This window comes from Lepidothrix coronata, unplaced genomic scaffold, assembly GCF_001604755.1.
Source record: "Lepidothrix coronata isolate B3197 unplaced genomic scaffold, Lepidothrix_coronata-1.0 Scaffold0, whole genome shotgun sequence".
In the NCBI taxonomy this organism is placed as follows: domain Eukaryota; kingdom Metazoa; phylum Chordata; class Aves; order Passeriformes; family Pipridae; genus Lepidothrix; species Lepidothrix coronata.
In genome coordinates, this window is record NW_016690180.1 from 4,518,767 (window position 1) to 4,540,092 (window position 21,326).

General features: G+C 33.9%; 1 protein-coding gene across 4 annotated transcripts in view; it reads right to left on the reverse strand.

Annotated features, from left to right (window-relative positions):
* The window catches only part of TUSC3 (tumor suppressor candidate 3), a 106,628-nt gene that overhangs the window by 40,228 nt on the left and 45,074 nt on the right, over positions 1-21,326 (reverse strand). For all 4 annotated transcript variants that reach the window (XR_001873275.1, XM_017805751.1, XM_017805769.1 and 1 more), the window contains exons 4-6: positions 20,390-20,530; positions 19,688-19,828; positions 10,070-10,159 (exon numbers count right to left, since the gene is read on the reverse strand). Coding sequence is in view for 3 of the 4 variants with exons in the window: in XM_017805751.1 (XP_017661240.1) it covers positions 10,070-10,159; positions 19,688-19,828; positions 20,390-20,530 (372 nt within the window). In the remaining variant the exon portion in view is untranslated. The remainder of the gene's footprint in view (positions 1-10,069; positions 10,160-19,687; positions 19,829-20,389; positions 20,531-21,326) is intronic.

Consider the following 21,326-nt stretch of genomic DNA (forward strand, 5'->3'; position numbering starts at 1 on the left):
ACAATTCAAACCAATACGATGCATACGGACTAAACTGGTTTACTTGGTACTTATGTTAATAACCCAACATTACATTATTCATTAGCTCTCAAAGAGAGTAAGTTCCACGGAACAGAAGCTCATTAAATATATCAGCAAATGCATATATATGAATATATATATATATATATATATATGAAATGTATACAGATGTATAGCTGTAAAATCCAGGATTCTGTTGGAAGTTGTTTCTGGTTTTTGTTTTTGATTTTTTTCCTCATTATCCTTTTCTTTTTCAAATTGCTGTTGCATGTTTAATGTTTCAGTTGTGCTGTCTGTTTTCAGGATTAATTCTGCCATGTACTATACATGCCATCTTTTCTGGAAGGCATGTTCTTCACTTTATACAGAAAATAATCCTCTGAGTAAACAGTGGTTTGAATGTCTCTCTAACCTGCTTCTTCTACAATTTTTTTTCTCAGCTTTAAGATGCTTGTTTGGAGGAATTTCAATTGTTTATTCTTCAGTAAATGAAGCTTTCCAATATTTTAGCAGGGTTAGGGAATCATGAAATTATACAAACAGGAGAAAAAGCCAGAAGAAATACAAATTAAAGTTTTTGTACTGTTTCTATTTTTGCAGTTACTCAAGTTTTGCAAAATATTTGTAGGCCTGAATTTAATCTAGTGGTTTTTAAGGGATGAGAAGAATACAGTGGAAAGACCACAGGCCTCTGTGAGCAATATCTCAAATGGCATATACATTCACATCACATCCTTGTGGTTCGGTATTTTCCAGAGCTAATTAATAACTATAAGATACCAATTATTGGGATTTTAAATGACTAACAGTTGAAATTTAATTCAATTTTGTTCTGTAATCAATTCTTAAAATCCATGATTAAACTGTGCACCTGATCCAATGCTTGCATCATCTCCATTTATTGTAGCATACTTCTAGTTAAATGCACATTCAGAAGGTAAAGCAGCTAACACTGCCAAAAGTCTCTCCAGTTCTTTACAGGGCCATACAAAAGGGCTGCGAGTTCTACCATGTCCAAATAGTTCTGCACATTTCCAGCACTCAATTTGGAAGCTTAGATTTTACACCTAAGGCCTTTTAATGGTAGTATACCTACATGTCTTCTAAAGGCAATCTATGCCTTTTTTCCTCATTTCCCACGTTAATAATATCTTAAATTACAGCACTGGACAAGACCAGATGGTGTTTATTCAATCATTATACTATTCATTGAATTGTTCTCTGTCTAAAAACAAAATAAAAAAAACAATAATAGAACTACTGTGAAAAAATTAATTCTTCAATGATTCTGGTATTGACCCACACAGAAGACTATGAACAATTCCTACTTATATATCTAAGAGAGATTACTCTGGTTAATATGAACTATAGAATACATTTTTTTTTGTTTGAAATGTTTTTTAAAACCAAATTCTTCTTTCATTCTATTGACCTGTATTAGAAGTGTGAGAGGCTGGTAAATGCAAAGAACTTCCCTCTTTTAAATGGTAATGCCATTTTTAGTACATGTAGAACATTTTGCTATGCTAAATGACCTCAGGACCTAAGAACATGAAGGAGATTATTTAATGCTTTGGTTTACTGCTCAAAAGCTACACTTGCAAGATTGCCAGTAAAGGACTTTTTTAATTTGCACTGTACCTGAAGTTATAGTGCTCCAGCCTGTAACACCTTGAGTATAAATATTAATGATGGACTTTTAAGGGGAACAGTGCAAAATGCCTCTTTGCAGTACAAATATATACAAAAGAACTACAGTCTATTTCTAATAAATATGAAAGTTTGATTCTGGGAGTACTGAATACTAAGAATAGGTGATGCACACAAAATCTGCTTCTCAACCCACTTTTGTGCATAATATTAGCTTGATGCAAGATGCCTTTAAAACTTTTAACGAGCAGATCAATCTCAGTTGTGTTACGCAGAAGCAAACTCTCCTGAGAAGGGTTACAGTTCTGCAGTGGTTTTTTAAGGGATAGACAAATGTGCTTGTCTAAAGGCTAGTGCAAAACAAAAATAATTCCTTGTGTAAAGCCTACTACTTTGTGAACTTGTTTCTCAACAATGTGGACATAAAGTAAGCTTGAATGCTGACCAGAAATGGGGACAGAAGTTACATTACCTCCTCGTCATACTCCAAGAATATGGGCAAAGCTGTTGGAGAACAGTAATTCCCTTACAAACATTTTTGGGGACTTTGATAAACACAGCTTGCCAGTTACACAGTCACTGCAAGACAACTGACTTAGCAACATCTACTTCTAAACGTGTATTGATAATGCAACAGCCATGTAAGCTAGTCTTGTGAGCAGGATCTAACTGGAACTAATGTAAAAAAAACCCAACCAGAAACAAACAAACAAACAAACCCCAAACCAAACCATCTAAATTTTCACCCAATATTTTAGAACAGAATCCCAATAGCTTGAACTTGTCCTTTGGACATAAGAGAAGAGCAGAAAGCTTTAATAGTACTAACACATGTTGTATAGCATTTTTGATGACATAAGCATCATAGAATCCGCAAAATAGTTTTTATATTTCCAAGATATTTTACAATAACTATCAAGAAGACAAAAATATATATATATACACATTCAATTTCTTTTATAATTACAACCATTACAATAAACAGAAGTACAATGCCAGCCAAAGAATATTAGATAAATAAACTGTATAAATTAATCTGAGAAATGCAAAAAATTAGGAAATAATGTCCTTAATTTATTGAAATATTTTCATTGTTTGTTCAAAAGCTGAACAAAATTTCATTTCTGCTATTGAAGCATTACTGTGCCAAAAGAAAAATGGATACACACATGTTGCTTCAAGTCAATTTTCAGAGTTGCTTTGAATAGGTCTGCTGTTATAAAAATTAGTGATAATTTTACTAGTGATTTAGAAAAAAAAAAAAGTCACAAACCATCACCCCCCAGCCAAACAACAACAAAAAAAGTTTAACCCAGCAATCAACCCTTCCCTTTACCAGAGCCCCTACTCCCACATTCTGTTCCTATGTACAACCTTCCTACGTACCAGCTTATTCTATTTTCATTTTTGTATAGCAATAAGTTTTGACTATCTGAGCATACCAGCTGAAGTTCCTCGGTTACTAGGGTTCAGACTCTGTATAACCTTTATGTAATTTTGCTGCTGGGCAATGGGGAAAAAACCCAGACTACCTATAAAAAAAATTTTTTTAATCTTATGAATGATTCAAGGAACAGAAAAACAAAACCCAGATAACCTGCCATTTAATATTCAGGAACTCAGAAATATTTGATATGTAATAGGTGAGATATATAGTACTACCTTACTGTCTTTTAGTGGCTCAGAAGAATAAACCGCATGTACAATAAAACTTTTAACTTAGTTTTAACTTTTTATTTACCTTTTAATTTAGTCTTTATGTCTTCTTCTACTGTATCTTCCTTCAGGAATAGTCAGTTAACATGAAAGGTTAGCCAAAGAAAGGAATTAATGCTGGCACCAGAGCTAGACAAAAAAAATGTCAGAATAATTTTTGTTTTTGTGAAAACATACAAAAAGCATTTTATATTTAATAAAATATCAAGTAGCAAATAACTATTGCCTTGTAGATTAAAAAAAAAAAAAATCAAAAGTTCCTTATCTTCAATAAAAAATAACCACAATAAAAAGGTGTCTCTCTTAACTGGAGGTTATGGGTGAATTAGTCCATGAAGGACTGTCTGAAGTATGCTGCTTCATTTACATTAACACACTCAAATGCATGCTCCTTCTCTCGACATTGTTCACAGGCATAAGAGAAATCTAATCTGCTACACTGAAATGACAGCATTAGAGCTTACTAGACAAACTATATGGAAAGGTAAGAGCTCACCAACATAAAAATGTGCCAGGTCTATAGCTCTAAAAGGCTCTGCAGAATAGAAAATATTTTGATACTTCCTCAGTAGTTCACAAGACAATTCCCAACTGCTGAAATTTTACTTCAGCACAAGTAACATCTGCACCCTTGTATCATAGATTATCTTTCCACACGGAACAGATAAGAGTCACTAAAATAATCCATCAAAAATAGTGAAAGATTTTAAGATGTTGTTGTGCAATAGAGAAAATATGTTCCTTTCCTCACTTCTCCCTTCTCCACTCTCAAAGCTGCAAGATTTTAGAAGAAAACAAATGCTTAAGTTCTTTAATAGCTACAGGAAGCATATCTGCATGACTATTCAGAGCAGAATCTATACTGAGAAAAAATCTCTGACTACTCCAGGCTTAATTTTTTCTTGTTTCCAGTTTGGATATTGGTATCATAATAATGCTAGTGTCACTTAAGCTGAAGTATGCTGACAGGAGTTCTGAAAAGCTGTTCTGCTGGGCTAAGTCCATATTTTATTAACGTTACTGTTAAATTCCAATTAAGAACTTGGCTAAATCAGCTTTTACTGAAGAGAAGGATAAAATTTACCTTGACTGTTCCTGAGGAAAATTAAAAACAAAAGACAAAAATAAATTAGAAGGTAAAATTAAAAGAATTCTGTGGATGGTCAAACACTAGAACAGGTTAGGGAATCTCTGACTATGGAGACATTAAAAATTCTCTTAGACAAAGTCCTGAGCAACCTGACCACCTCTGAACAAGCAGCTGGACTAGACAATCTTCAAAGTTACCTTCCAATCAAAATTATTGTAATAGAGAAGCCTCTCATCTTTTAACATCGACACAACCAGTAAAATCTGGGGAGACGGAAAAACTAGATTCCTGTCTGGCATTTAAGCTGAATTTAAGAAAATGGCTCGTTCTAGTAGTAACAGAACGATATGAACCAGTTTTTCCCATTTGTCATTCTGGTTTTCTGTCTTAAAGTATATTTTACTGTATTGCATTATCATTCTATCTCCAGATATCTCATAACTACATATTTGAGGTCTCCCTGATTTCTGACATAAAAAGAGCTGTTCTGCAGAAAACAGCTGTTTCAAATTAAACTAAATAGCTTCTAGGAGCCCATCTACACTTAGCAAAAGGAAGGCAAAGAGTGATGGACAAGGAGTGTTTATTAGTTGAAAGTGGTATCAGTCAATTAAAATTCGATTTCTGTTGTTACAAGAAGCAATTCAAATCAGGCAGGTTGCTTTTTCATTATTTAATTTTATTGGTTTTTATCATGACAGACTACTTGCTGAATGCTTACTTGTCTAAAATCTGGTTTTACTTGATGAGAACATGTTCCATCTTTACTGAGACGAAATAATCGCCCTTGCAATACAATGGCACTATGTGAACTTTTACAGCATGCATGTGTCCAGAATTGACCATTATAAGAATGCAGAGATTCTAATGCCTCATCTCAGCAACCCTATTTTCCTACCTCCTTTTCTTCCCACAGTAAAAAAAAGAGTTTCCCTGTATGGTTTCCCTGTTCAAGACATGTTTCTGTCTCAAGACAGAAACATGTTATACAGAATGCCAGACACAATCACCCTTGCAATCTCAAAAATTCAGACAGATCTCTTACACAGGTTAATAATTTTCCCAACTGTAGTTTAGATATGATGTTGCCCAGTTGTTAATGTGCTGGTCTGTTAACAGAGTTAAGATTATTTTATACTAGTTCTATGCCTTACACTGCCCTTTGTTAACTTTTTTGACTAAATCATGACAGAAGTTTAATTTAAAGGCTTGAGAAACCTCTACCTCTTGCAGCTTCTGAATAGATTCACTGCTTTGATAATCACAGGAAAGCTATTTCATTAAAAATATTCATAACATAAATAAAGCACAACTCATTTCTCTCCAGTATGTTAGCATCAATAATTGGCTATTCCCTTAAAATCTTGAGAAGCATTTCCAACAATAGTATGGTTTCGATTACCAAAATATTACACCAAAATATTCCTGTGGTAAAAGTCAGACCAATCTCATACCTTATGTTAGGTACTGATATAATAATCTATATCAACTTTTTTTTATCCAAAAGCAAGACAAATATATAATAACATATCACACAGTAAACTGACTGTTGTATGCATTGAAATTGCTACCAAACAATGTTGCCACTTGCAGAAAAGTCGGGCATTAGAAAGACAATCTTGGCCAACTGTACTTCAAACATGCTTCCAGATACACTGAAGGCAAAAGGACAATGTATTTACTGTGACCTACTGAGCTTGAAAGGGAGTAATTCTTTAAAACTGTTTCAAGAAATGGTTCCATATACTTTAATTAGACTCACATGAAAACCTTTGTATCAGAAACCATGAAGAATTAACTTCAGTGACATTTTATCCTGCTTAGCAGTAGAGGGCTAACATGAGTTAAGAATCCCAATATTCTTAGTTGAAATTTTTCAGAGTACCTTAACTTTGCATTGACAAATACAAAAATTGTACCAGCAAATATATGTTTCATTTAACTTCAGAAACATTATCACATATCTGTATTAGCAAGAAAAGTGAATAAAGATGAGTGGTTATAAAACTGTGAAAGGTAAGTGATGGGGGGAGGGGGGAAGGATGAATCAACTCTACAGTTGAACAAATATTTATATTTAATATGATATTATAAGGTATTCTATCTAAAAGATAAATTGCTTCCTAAGGACATAATTTGTGTTATGATTAAGCAATTTTAACAATCTTTTAAATATAAGAAATTACAAAATATCCAATATAGTGGCAAATAATACCACTGTCTATTCCACAAAGCAGCAACTAATAATTGATAATAAAAACATAATATTTTCCTCTTCACACAAAAACTTTTCCAACTTCTAATAATTTCTTCTCAGAGAAGGAAAGGAAATAATGAGCTTTGGAAACCACCCAGTATTTTAGATTGAGCTTGTCCTTTGCCCTCTTCTCATTTACAGCAAACTTTCGACCATTTTAAAGATGCAGTCTTAAGTATATTGCACAATAAAAATTGTGGAATTTGTATGCAAAATAAAACAAAAGGCTTCTAATCCATGGAAAGATATACATAAATGCTTTCTTAGCCATTGCTGCTATTTGATTAAAAGTTGATGAAAATCTAATGAGAATTCTTTGCTATTAGGTCAATTAAACAGCAGCAGAACTACCTCTGCAAAAGGCTCAAAACCATGTAATTGCTTTCTCCAGCTCTCTACTTGTCTCACCACCAGCTCTATTCAGATCAAGTTCTGAATAAAAATCAGAATTTTCACAAGATTTTATACACAGACACCAACATTGAGTTATCACACTCAGTCCCAGTAAAACAGGTACCAATTTTAGTGTCACACAGTCAGCAAGGGCCTAATCCTAACAAAATTATTTGGCAAAAGATGAAGATCTCCAGAAATGAAACAGAAATAAAGTATGTGCCAAGACAGAAGACTAGCACCAGTTTCATCAACCTAAACCAGAAATGACACAGCAAACAGTGTGATTCAGCTTTCTACATTAAAATTGATGCTGCTTTCACATGGATCCAAAACCCAAAATTAGCTGATGGCAATGGGGAATAAAGGAACTAACTGCAACAATCTCAATAAGAGAGCACATACAGAAATACAAAAATATGGTTTGAAAGCTTCAAGGAATAAAATCATAGAGTAGTTTAGGTAATCAAGCAAAGAATCATAACCCCAGTTCACAAGCCAAAAATTTTAAGAACTGGTAATGTTACCTGCACAAGATACTGGCAATAGTAAGTAGTGTTGTCTAAGCAAAGCAAACAGCTGTCCTTTTATCTTTTGAAAAAAAAACCAAACAAAAAACCAACATGAATTTAAGAAGAAATTGTCATCCAGAATTACAGCAAGAACAAAACATATCATGGGAGATATGTGAGGTAAGGAACAGTTTATGAAGACAGATTATTACCACTTTCAAAGGCTGCTGGAATATCAGGCCAGCACAGAATTTAACCACTAGCTCCTATGAAGTAAGAAAAACTCAGATCAGTAATTTTGAACCTAACAATAAAACTGTTAAGCTTGGTGAGCAATTCTATGCCTCCTCCTAAAATCAGAAATTTACATGGTAAGACTGTCAATAAAGTTTCAGAGTATTACATACAGGTAATCCTTGTACAAAACTGGCATGCACATTTGGAATCAGTACGAAATGCTAGACGTTGGAAAGAAAGCGATGAGTTAAATTTCATCCAGATGTAAAGACAGCAGTTGCTGACTTAATTCACAGTGTGTTACAGTGAATTAACACGGTTGAGTAAATCTCAAAGAAGTGTTAGATAAGCACTTTTATGACTTCAAAGTCACAGAAAGATAGATAAGCGCTAGAAAAATGAAATAGGAAAATGTTCAATACTGCTATTTGAAAAAAAACCTCACAATCTAAAATAGGTACAGTTTTATAGAATACTTAATTGGCTTCTAACACTTCTATAGTTAGAGTTTTAAATTAAAACTATACTGGTCAGTGAAAGCTCAATTAAAGCAGGATCTTGGTGACCCTGAATCTTTCTTTTTTTTAATTTTTAGAATCTGACTGGTTTTACCTACTGACACAACTTACCTGAAGTCATATACTGCAGTAAAACCAAAAAAGAATGTATGTATGTTTATCAATACAATAGGTTAGTATCTAGAATTTAAAAACATCTTTACCATTATTTCCATTATTTAGTTGTGTGTGCTAACACTCCCAAAGTAGTAGCTTTACAGACACTCAGGATATGAGTCCACACTTGAAAACTTAGACAATCCAGCACAAATTCAGGAATATGTTAAGATTACTTAATGTAGGATATACTTCAGAAACAGGTCTTTAAGACAGGCAATGTGTATACAACTGGACATGGTAAAAACTAATTTGTCATAAATGCTGCTTTTTCTATGCAGTATTTCTCCTTTCTGTCACTCCATAAGAAAGCATCATAAACTTAATACTGCAAAGCAGTAATGAAAAATTCTAAATTTTCATAAAGTGTTTTATTAAGATTATTTATTACATCATCAATTCTATTTCTGAATAACAAAGTTCACAGATGAAATCCTGACATTTTTATGAAATCAATATGCTGATAAAATGATAAAACGTAAATGCGTAAATGTAGATTGATAAAAAGCAGATTGGTAATCAAATTCAAACCATCATTTTTTGCTACTCCAATTAAGATATGACACTAACGGAGTTAAAACAGATTTTTTCTTTAAGGCATAAGACAATTTCCTTTAACTAGTGATGGGCAAAGCTGAAAATAGCTCAACAGGGCATTAGTTACTGAAAAGCTTCCTGATCGATAAGTTCATTGCAAGTTCTGTAGATTCCATCCCAAGAAACTGTTTGAGAAGTGGTAAATAACTAAGAGTGATAGAAACTTGACAAGGTCCTCTTTATTTTCCTAGCAGGCAAAGAGAGTTTATTTTTCTGAAGTCTGATGAACATTTGCTAATTTGTGAGCAGGAAGAAGCAAACGAGGTAATTCTTCAAAGACAGCAGTAGCGGGATCTAACTAATTTTGGCAATAGTAATTTTGGCAATAGTCAACTTAGTAAAGTTGATAACGAATTTAAATTAAAGGAGCAAAGAGATACAGGATAGAGCATTCCATAAAGTTCAGTGGAAGTGTTACAGACATGATGGGAGATGGTACAAAGCACATGAAAATATTTGGCATCTCCTTTTCTAAATAAAATGCTCTGGACAGGAAGATAAGGGCTTACAAACCTCAAGGGTTTGTGTAAATGTAGCCTGAAAGGAAGAAACAAAAGAGATCTGTTTTTTACCATGTGAGGGAGCACATCCCTACAAAAAGACACAATATCTGTGTTTATCTTTAGGCAGCGGAAAATTGTGTGGTATGGAACATTTTACAACACATTCACTACAGCTAGGAGCCTCATAGAGAGAATTTTGGAAAACACAGCCACCCACGTAATTGCTCAAATTAGAGACGGTAGCACCTTTCAAACACCTAAAATTCCAAAGACTCTGCTTGCAACTAGAGACTTAAGACTCTGACAGACTGTCATACAGAACTATGGAACTGCAACTTTTTGCAATTGTAGACTCACTGTAGCAAGTGACTGTCTATATAATGTTTCCCCTAAAAATAAAATTGAAATAATCAACTCACCACTTGTCCATTCTGAGGATTTTTATGTGCATATGGTGGTCCACGGATGTGATTCCACATCTGACCAGATGTCATAGCAAATACAACACACTAGGAAAAATAGAAAAACAATATGCTTACTAACTTACCATGATGAATTGAACAGAAAACCATTCTGCCGGTGATTCTTGCTTTAGATACGTAATTGTTCCCCTAACCAGACACAGTATCTTCCTCTATTTGAATTTGAGCATCGCGTGTTCAGATGTGTTGCTCTCATAAAATTCTCAATCACTTTCGTTATTCTGAAAATGAGTTAGCTCAAGAGAGATTTTTCAAATCTCTCTTAAAATAATCCTATATTTATGTGCCACATTTGCACATCTATATGGCAACAAGCACTTGGAGCAGTAGAAGGCATTCATTGCAAATGTTCTGGAAACTAGTATTCAGGATTTATACAACCTTTCATGAAAATATTTCTGTCTCTAAATTCTATATAAATGTTTAGCTTACCTTTTTGCTTTCAGGTGTACAAAATGATAAAAAAAGTCACAGAAAAAATCTAGTTATTAAAAAAACCCCTGTCCTATTTTATGAAATTCTCATTGTGTGTCCTATATGACTGTGATTCATTTTAGCTATGACAAATAGCAGTGACTGAGTTGTTAGAAAAGTGAAATTCCCTATGGAGGAGTGTGAAGTTAAGTTAGAGATACATGACAACTGTAAAAACAGACTTTAATTCTCATAGAAGGTCATTATGATTCTCTTAAAGAGGAAAATATCGTATCTTTTGATTAACAAATGAGAAAAACAGAAATAGGGAACTTGTATAATCTAAACATGTCTTGCGTCTTATCAGTATAAATAATCCTTAGAAAAATTACAAGATAATTTAGAAACAGTTACATATATGCTCATTTTTACTGTATATCAATATTCCCAACAGCACACTTAAGTCATAAGTAGATGGATCACAAATGTAAAAATTCATACCATAATGACTAACTAAGCCAGGGTTTACTAAAACCCTTAAAGGATTTTCTTTAAAGAATACTTAGTAACTCATTTGTGAAGTAAATATAAGCTACTGGAGCTCTGTATCCCTATAAATGCAGCATTGTCACCTCTAGTAATATGAATAAATTTTGCAAGGCCTTACTACTGAATCTTGTCATGCTTTATTCAAATCTGTCTTGGCTTTCCTGGTTTTGGGTTTTGTTTTGGTGGGGTTTTTGTTTGGTATTTTTTTGTTGTTGTTGTTTGGTAATTGTTAGGGTTTTTTAACTTCTTTAGCTGAAACAGCAATTTTTCCAAAGACCACGTGACTATGTCTAGTTTACATTACAATTGCTTATCTTCGCGTGGCTCATTAATTCCCCCCCCCCATTCTGTTTGGGATGAAATAATTATGACCAACACACTGATGTAGTGCAGGCACGAGCTGACTGTAGAGACAGCAGAACTGTAAACACAGGATGCAGTGTACCAGTATGGAACGATAAGAAAGGATGCACAGGATTACACTGGAGACCCCAAGCCTATAAATATTGCACCAACAGTGAACAAAGAAACACAGATATGGGAGCTCATCAAAAACAGTTTTAGGGCTAACAAAAGGAACAAAGGACAAGCATCCAACATATGGAAGACCACCACCATTTACCCATTAAATTCTGATGTAAAATTTAGTTGCAGATCAGTGAAGAAAGCACAAAGCACAAAATAGCCTCTAAGACCCTAAAGCAAGGAGGAAGAAAGCAGCAACATCACACTCCTCCCTGGAAGAGAACCTGGAATGCTGACAACTCACCATAGAACCCCATCACCCCAAACCAAAGCCAAAGAATGATCTCGAGATATAAACAGTGGAAGAGTAACCATGACATCAGAGAAAGGCAAAGACACTAAGAAGTGTGTGAAAAACAATTTTAGTTATGCTGTTATGATTAAGACTTTTTTCTCTTGTAATAGTAAAGAAAGATACATTTTCATATACGGTTTAATTATAATTCTTCCTTGTAGTGTTAAGATTTTACTTACAATAAGAACAGGTTCTTGGCTTTAAATATAAGGTGTGTTTCATTTTGCCTATAACAGGATTTGGAATGTAACAGTATATTAATTAATATGGCAGATAAAGGCATACAGGTAGTGATTACTAGCAAATGGATTATGTTTTAATTAATATTATGCAACAAAATGAAAAGAGTATACAGTCACATTACTGGAAAAGAGTAACAGATAGTTATTTCTATACCTTGCAGACTGTTTTAGCAGAGAAATTTATACTGCAATTTTGGTGATGAATCACACAATAGATAGCTTATGTGAAAGCACAAAAGTATAGAAACTGAAAATGTGGATAACAAAAGTGAGGTGAAAGATATTTTGAAAGGCAAAAAATTAGGTGAAAAGTAAAACATTGAAAGATAACAGATGCATAGAATACAAAAATTAGGTCTCTGAAGGTGAGTCTTCTATGAAAAATCATTTCTCTAATTCTTAAATTATTGTTTGAAATTTACATTCTCTAGGGCCAAATCTGGTTCCATAAAAAAAGATTAAAAAGACTCCAGTTCAATTTACATAGTCATATATTTTATAAATGATAAATCTCTCAAATTAATCAAGATCTTTAATGCTTGCCAATACAAATACCATGCCGTTGAGACTGTAACATCTAACAAAAAAATATCTAGGTGACACAATAGTGGGGAGAAGAAAATGTCGAGTATTAAGATTATTGAAAAGCAAAGACTTAACAATATGGTTATTTAACTTGAAGGCAGACTGCTAGTGACCAAGGAAACTAATTCAGTACACCACATACTGGATCTGCGATGATTTCTTTCCATCATGTTCCTTTTTACGGTGTATTTCAAAAATTACTTTTTCAGGAGCCAGAAAACATTCTCCTGCTTCTCCCTAGTCCTCTTCCAATCTTCATCTATTTTAAGTATCCTAAGAACAGAGCACTTCCATCATATCCCTTAAGTAAGCATTTGGTATGCTACAGATAGCACTTGACATTCAAGCTCATTTTGCTGTGTTCTATATTCTCCAATTACAATCATCTGGGTAAAAAAAACCCCAACAGTGGAAACTATAGATTTCTATTGTATACACACCACTATTTGCAGAACAGATGCACACATCTAAGATACGTCATGCTGATGCCATTCCAAATGGCATAGTTTCCATAGGATCCCATGGCTTAGGATCCTCAAGTTTCCAAAACACTTAGTTCACTCACCACTACTGTGAGTTCATTTTTCCCAGGACAAAACTTTACCAAATTAACTCCTACAGATCAATCTGTACCATGTGGTTAATGACTTCATATTTACTCTCATATGCAGAGAAATGGCCACTTTCTGCAGTTTTCTTGGATCTTGTCAAAGTTCAAAGGAAGTTCAAGCCAAGGCACTTATCTCTGAGTATAATGACACTTTTTCATAGAAGAGTCTCTACTTTCTCAGTTCTACAGAGAGGAGTGCTACAGACCTTTCATCCCTCTGCTCCCTTCTTTCTCTTTGTCAGACTCCAAGAACAGCACTAACTGCTGCATGCCACCTGATTTATCAAGGGAGTTCAGGGTTTTTTCAGGGTTCAAACTATTTTAAGAGTTTCCAGATTTAGGTAGCTTACTCTGCATCTAAATGATAAAAGCAAACATTAGATCTACATTTTTGACTGGTGTAGCACAGAGAGGGAAAGAACAGTGATTTGCTATAACATAATATGGTTCCAAGACCAAATGTCCACAGGATGTCTTCAGTGGCAAGAAGTCCCCCCTATTATCAGTCCTAGTTGAATACACTATATGTGCAGACAGGTCTGCTCAAGGACCTTGTTAACAAATTGCAAGTGGTATTTTCTTGATGACTTCCATCCTCAGTTTCACTAAGGGGGAAAACTGCTTTGAGTTCACCTGTGGTGCATTTGTGTTTAAACCACAAGGCTACTGCGAACAGTTGCAAGGTAAATTAAGCACCAAGAGTCCCAGCAGAACACTGAATTGCTAGCAAGACACAATTTCACAAGCACATCAACAGGAATTTTTAAACTGTTCTTGGTCTTGCAAACTTTGTCAAATGATTTATTTTGGCTTAATACATCCTTTCTCAAAGACATAAGTTTTGTTTAAGACTATCTGTCAGTTCATTAAACAAAATTACTGGAGATTTAAAAAGCCATTTGGAATGCATTTTGAAGAGAAATTTCCTATTAGCAGATACCATACAAAGCCAATAATTAGATTTCTTTTCAAGTTTAGACCCAACAACATGGAAAACACTATGTAATGTAAGAAAAATAATGGAACTTTAGATTCATTTATGACTAGTTTAATTCGAGTATAGTTTCAAAAAAAAAAAAAAAAGGGAGACATGGGCAGCCAGTTCTGCACTTAATTTCTCTATTGTTCTGCATATGTAGGTTTTAACCACCTCACAATTACTGTTTAAACAAATGTAATCCCTCCTATCCAGTTTAGCTTTGCTTTTGTGATCAATGAAAGCTACTGAGTTATGAGATCCGTGCTCAATTTCTACATAACAATCCATCACTTATTAGAATCTCCAATAAGAGATATACAATTCAAGGACAGGGACTATAACACAGAAGCAAAGACAATGGATTTCTGTATCTTTAAATGTGCACCCCTAAAGCATTCAACTATAGGAAGAAAAGGAAATTAATAATCAGCTTTTTTTGCTGTTCTTTTGAGATGCCTATCTACTCACACAGAGGAACCTGACTTTTTCTATGTCTATCTTTGAATAAAACACATGACTTTCTTTCTTCTCATTCCCAGAAAGGGATGAAGAAGCCACTGGTAGCCACAATACCCTTCAAGCTCTCTTAGACCAATAACTAATGATGAATGTATTATGTGGTATAGATACTGTGGAGTGTATCAGCACAAAACATTTTTATACCCATTAACTGTTCTGAGAACAAGTAAACACACACTTTATCTCCTCATTCAAGTGACCTGACATATTTTGCCCAATATAGTCAGCTCCTAGGGAGCTGCCATTCTAATCTGAGCACAGAATTTTGACTTCCCAGATTTCACAGGTATATAGGCAAATCTGAAGTATACACATAAATAAAACTGAAAATTATATGCAGAAAACCACAGTGACAGCCTGCTAAAGTAAGTGCTTTCAAAAGACCCCTAGCTGCCCACATTCCAGCCAACAGAACAGATAAACTCTCAGCACAAGTACTGTTGTCTAAAATGAAGCAATTCCTCATCTAAAATGTTAGAAGCTCGCCTGCTTTATACTGTCTGACCTTTTCTTCTGCCTGCTTAAGAAATTAAGAGTCCTGACAAGTGTCTGAATTGCTTCTTGTTATCAGCATAAAAGGACACCATTCTGCAAATATCTGAGGACAGAATTCCTTCCTCATCTTGGTGTTGGCATGTAGGAAGGAAAAATATCCATAGATGAATAGCAGAATTTGAATTAAAGTCTAAGATAATCTAGAGGATAAGTAATGCATGTGATCTCAAAAGCCATCTTTTGGGATATTATGTACTGTGACTCAGTCATTCGGGCTTGTCATTCTGAAAGTCCGCTGGGTGATGTTGCAAATGAAAATGCCTAAGGCATACAAGATACTACCAGAGTCTGCAGTGCTTCAATGAGGGGATGAAACCACAAATATTGCTGTTGCACAATCTAATGCTGAGGACAAAACCAATTTAATGGTTTTGTGTGAACTGATATTGCAATTAATGTGTGAGATGAAAGCTCTGGTCTTGCTTCTGAAAGTCTATCAAAACCAGTACACGCATTCCTAAATATTCTCCTAAAACAGTGCTGGAAATATTGTCTATGAGACACAACACTTTGGTATCAATGGAGTTATTGAACAAAAACTCTGTTAATCTTTCTGGGATTCTCTGTTCTGCTAGTAAAAACAGCAGAGGCGTTTTATGCTGAGAATTTTCTACTAATTTTTAGCAACAAATTATTCAGTCGGGCAGAGAGGCACCATCCATTTTTCATTTACATAAAAAGTATTCAACATTTGGGAAAATAAAAGTTCTTCAACTTAGTAAACTAAGAAGCTCTAAAAAAGCAAGAAAAAGAAAACTAGAGAGTTCCCTGTTTGCAATGACACAGTTTGCAGTCACTGAATCCCAGGATCTTTATGAAAAACTTTCAGTTGAAATTAAAAAATGTTATTTTAAATTTAATGAATTAATGCTAATGAATGCTAGTTAATGAATGCTAACTACCTAACAGTACAACATCTCCCAAAAAACAATCAAAACACAAACCTACAGCTTTTAGAAAAGAGCTTCCATCCTTTCTCAATTCTTTATCATCTGAAAAAAAGAACTGCCAATAAGGAACAAGATAATTGCCTATACTTCTGTTAAAAACATGGGCTTCCTGTAGTTTTTATGCATCTTGCCAGGCTTTCTCTATTTAATTTGCTTTTTAAAGTTCAAAGAGGAAAAAATATTAATGAAGAATATAATTATTTAAAATTAAACATTTATTTCTTATTTATACTCTTCATAAAAAGCATCTTACTGGACACTATCTTCTCCATTTTTCCTTTTAATGAGCTTTTATCAAAAAAGACGCTCTAAGTTTTACTGGTAGAAAAAGAAGCATGATCTAAGGGAATCATAACTACATGATAACTTAGAAGGAATATATTAATGCCTGTCCATTTTCTTCTATGAATTCTAACATATTTTAGTTATTAACTGAGGTTATCTGTGCAAAAGCCTGCAATCTGGAGCCCTTGTTGATTCCATCGAAAAGAAGTTATAAAATTAACTTGTATGGCTGGGTAAATCTGAATAAAACCAAAAGGATTTCTGGTAACTGTATGATCTTTGACAAAACATCATTTTGCAGACTGTGGGGCTTTAAAAACATTGTGAAGTCAGAAGGACAATGACAATTAAAATAGTGAAGCACTGGCTCAATGTCATGATTAATTACTATATATTTTAGATATAAGAACATTTTCTAAAACATCTTTTCAGTACTATTAAATTTTAAAGTAACCAGAATTTTATAGGAAACAGTATTAGCAACAACAATAAATGGTATTAATGCCATTTTAGTCCCTTGCTTTTTGATACAATCAGCAGGACAGCAATTACTGAATGGCATTAACAGAATTTCTTTAAATATTTGATTCCATCTGGACATTGAACCTGTCCACAGGAGTGGAATGTGATTATAGGTTTTCCACACTGCAATTTACAGTTACATTTAGATGCAATGTTCAGCTGTCAAGCTGCTGCTAAGGAGAACGGCAAATATTCTAAGAAAGAATTGATGTGTTAATTTTATTAATTAGGAAATTAATTATGTCTTCAACCATTTATTGAATGCAGCTTGTAATAGAATAATTCTATGATTTGAAGAACTCATTTTTAACCTCTGCAAGACAAAAAACCCAATTCCCCAAAACATTCAAACATTAAACTTTTGATCTGAAACTCAGAAATATGAAATTGAAATGAAGTTACTGTCTCCAGAGATACAGTGCATGGTTAAACAAAGGAAATACCAATTATTACATATCTTTATTTGATTTTTGACACAAATATCTATTTTGGTGTGTCAATTATTGTTTTACTCAGGTTATTGCTAAAGATCAGGAGTTCAAAAAATGTTAGACTGATACACATAAAATGTGAGCTTTCTGGTGGTAGTACATCTTTAAAAAGTATTATGATCAAAAAAACCTTGCAATCTAGAAAAAATATATGAAACTAAACATGACAGACTTACTTTGGAAGAGGAATGTCAAAACCCTGTGCTAGAGCTCAGGATACTCCAAATGACATCCTGCAACAAGGAAGACATTCTGCCCGTGGCTCTCTAGATCAAAAGGAAACATTATTCTACCTGAAATCTAGTCCTACAGGTGGTTCATTTGAAAGCTTGTTCTTTATTCCTTCCTTAATGTATGGTGTAGATTAACAAACTGCTTAAAGAATGCATGCAAAGTGCACTAGTAGGAAAAGCTACGATACCACATGAGAGAAAAGAGCATTATCAGTAACCACTATTCAAGAGAAATGCCAAATATTAAGGAATTCTGAACAAAGAGCTGTCTTTGAGATCTTATTAATAATTCAGACATAAAAATTAATTAGTGCTTAACAGGTATTAGGTAACTTTATCTTTGAACTTGTGTAATAAAGGCTGCCAAAGACCCATCAGCTGAAAGTATCATTTTCATGTTGTTGAATCACAGCAGAATAGCAAACCATCAATATGATATAGCTTTGGAAAGGCAAAACTGATTACAGGATACATCAGTAACCTACTTCTAGCAGAGCTAAAATACACAGAACTATAAAATAGCCCAAGTTAAAAGAGACCTGAAAAGACCATCTGGTCCAAGCTTTCATGGGAAAGGGAGCCTAGATTACAAATAAAATATGAATGCTGATGCACAAATAAACTCACATTCCATCTAAAATCGTAGCCGTGTGCTTTCAAGAAAGGTCAATTCATATTGATTCAAGTTGAGAAAAAATCTTTTAAATTATCAAGTGAATAAATAATGATTTCAATGGCAAAAGAATAAAAGCTTGGTTTATATTGTGCAAAACACATGGACAAAATTTTTACAGGTATGGTTCTTGATTGATAAAACTACTAGTACAGCAGGAAGGAGCTCTATTAAGCAGCAAAATGCTGAACTGGACTCGATCATCCCAGACGCTCTTCTAGTGTTGGTAACCATGCTCTTGATGCCATGTCCCTGAAAATTAAGCCTCAGATGCCACTCCTCAGATTTTTCCTCTTCTGTCAATCACAATGATGCCAGAGTAATGAGTCCTTATTGATACACCCTAACCATCTTCTACCATCCTTGCATACTATTGCCTATCTAAAACTATGACAGCTGACTATACTGCACAGTCCATATTTTCATCACTCTATTCAGTTGTTCGAAAACTGTGATATAACAAAACACACGGCAACACACTATTAACTAAATTAAACCTTAATTCATTATTTATGGTTTTGAGGATTTAGTTGACTAGTATTTCAAACAAAATTGGCTAGATCCAGTCTTTCCTCAGAATTAAGGTTCTAAGATCATCCTTATTGTCATTTAGGTTAACTGTAGAATGTTAAAGTCAGTACCACTGAAATCAGTTTGGGATAGAATTCTCCCTTTTTCTTTGTTTCTCAGGTATTTTATCATTGTCTTACAAACATATAAAGCCTTTGTTATTTTTCTCAACCTTTCATCACTTGAAAGTGATATTCTAACACCAATATCTACACTAAATCAATCATAACACTACTGATTTTACCAAAAAAGGACAAGTTGAACCATAGCCATAAACATCAGTAACATTTATTTTTGGAAATATTTTCATATTAAAGTTCAAACAGAAATCTGCAGCTATCAGAGAGTTTGCTAATTTTCAGTGAGTCACTCATAGTAACTGATACTCACTGTTTATGAGAATTAGATCCAAAATCTAGATTATCCATCTTTTTCTGATAGTATCATTCTGAACAATGTATTAATGCAATGGCTTTTAATTTACCATGAAGTAATGAAGACACATATGCTAGGATAAGAAACTAATAAAAAGCAAATTAGTAAGGAACATCTGCATACCAGAGCTGCCATGGCCCAACCAGTTTTGTTGTAGATGAACTCTAAATTATTTCTTCGTAGATACAACAAGCCACCAACAAGAGATACCAGAAGAGCCAGTGCAATTGTACCAGAATAGTTAGGAGGCCTGAATACTCTAATCTGGAAAAGATAAATGCAAATACAGATTGTAATAAATGTACACATACAGATCATCTTCCATATAGATAAATATGGAGCATCTGAAATCTGGATTCAAAGTCAGCAAGACTAATCCCTAAATATATTTAAATAAGAAAAAATAGTACTTCCTTTAATAAGCACATAATATGAAAAAAACTTCACGTATAATTTTGAACTTTTCAACTCCAAAACATTATTTCTTCAACAGATTTGCAGGTTCTATCTGAATTAGAAGAAGCTACATTCAAATCTATTTGTTTTGTACATAGTCTTGCAAAGCACATTTTTCTTCTTAACAGCTAATTATCACTGCTTGTTTTCAGCCAGAATAAGACTACAGAAAATTTAACCAAGCAAGAATGGAATATAATCTGCAAACCACAGAAGTTACCATAAATACCATGAATGTTATTTTTTTAATGTGTTCTAGAACCTTCACTTGACAAAAAAAAAATTAAGGAAAGGTGGAATTTGTCATCAGTCTGTCTCAGACTACAAAGATACATTTGGTTTCAACTTTTAAAATGTTGAAAGACTTACATGAACATCTGTTCTGTCAGCTATCCATTTAGCTAGCTGCTCGGCTGCAAATCCGATTCTCTGCAGGTCGAATGTGTCAGCTCTCTTGGGTTTACCTTTTGGAGGAAAATGCATGAAAGTCGGAGCAGAGTTCATATTCAACTAGAAAACCAGGAGAAACAGCAGGAAAAAGAATTAGTAACTCTATCCTCAAAATAAAACAACACAGTATCCTCAATAATGCAAGTGTAATTAGCACAAAAATATTATTTGTCTCCATACATTACAGTTTTAACACATCTTCATGTATAGTCCTCCAAAAAGAATGCTCAGAATATTCCCTCCAGTAGATTCTTCAGGATGTTTAATTATTCAGAGTATTTCACCCACAAGCTTTTCTGAGTAAGAGTATCTTATGCTTTAAGGTTTTCACATGCTGTAAGACCTTTCCTGTAATTGGTAAAACAGAGACCTGCACTCATCCAATCTATTAAAGTATATCAGGGAGATATTCAAAGGGAGTAAAGCAGCTTGATTTGTTTCCCCTGCCCAGCTCTCACGAATCCGAAGTTAACTATACTATTCATCTAGCCTTCTACTGGCTGCAAGACCGACTAATCACGAGTGACTAGTCTTTTTTGAATCCAGAAAGGCCTAGACAAACTAGCACTGACTAGATAACTTTTCCTAGAAAATCTTAATTCGTGTGTTGATGTCACTGGAACCATTCAGAGGATATATGAAAATTCCCAAAGGTGATAAACAAACAGATTTCCATCTACATTTGCCACTTGAAATTCTGACTTCAACTCTGCTAGGTGGTAGAGGAGAATATAGTTTTAGTACATAAAATTCCTCCATGTTCAGGACCCCTCAAAAATAGTGCAAAAAAGCACTTTAGAAAATGAAAATGCAAATAAAATCAGAGGTAATATTTAAAGATGATGCAATATGGAGG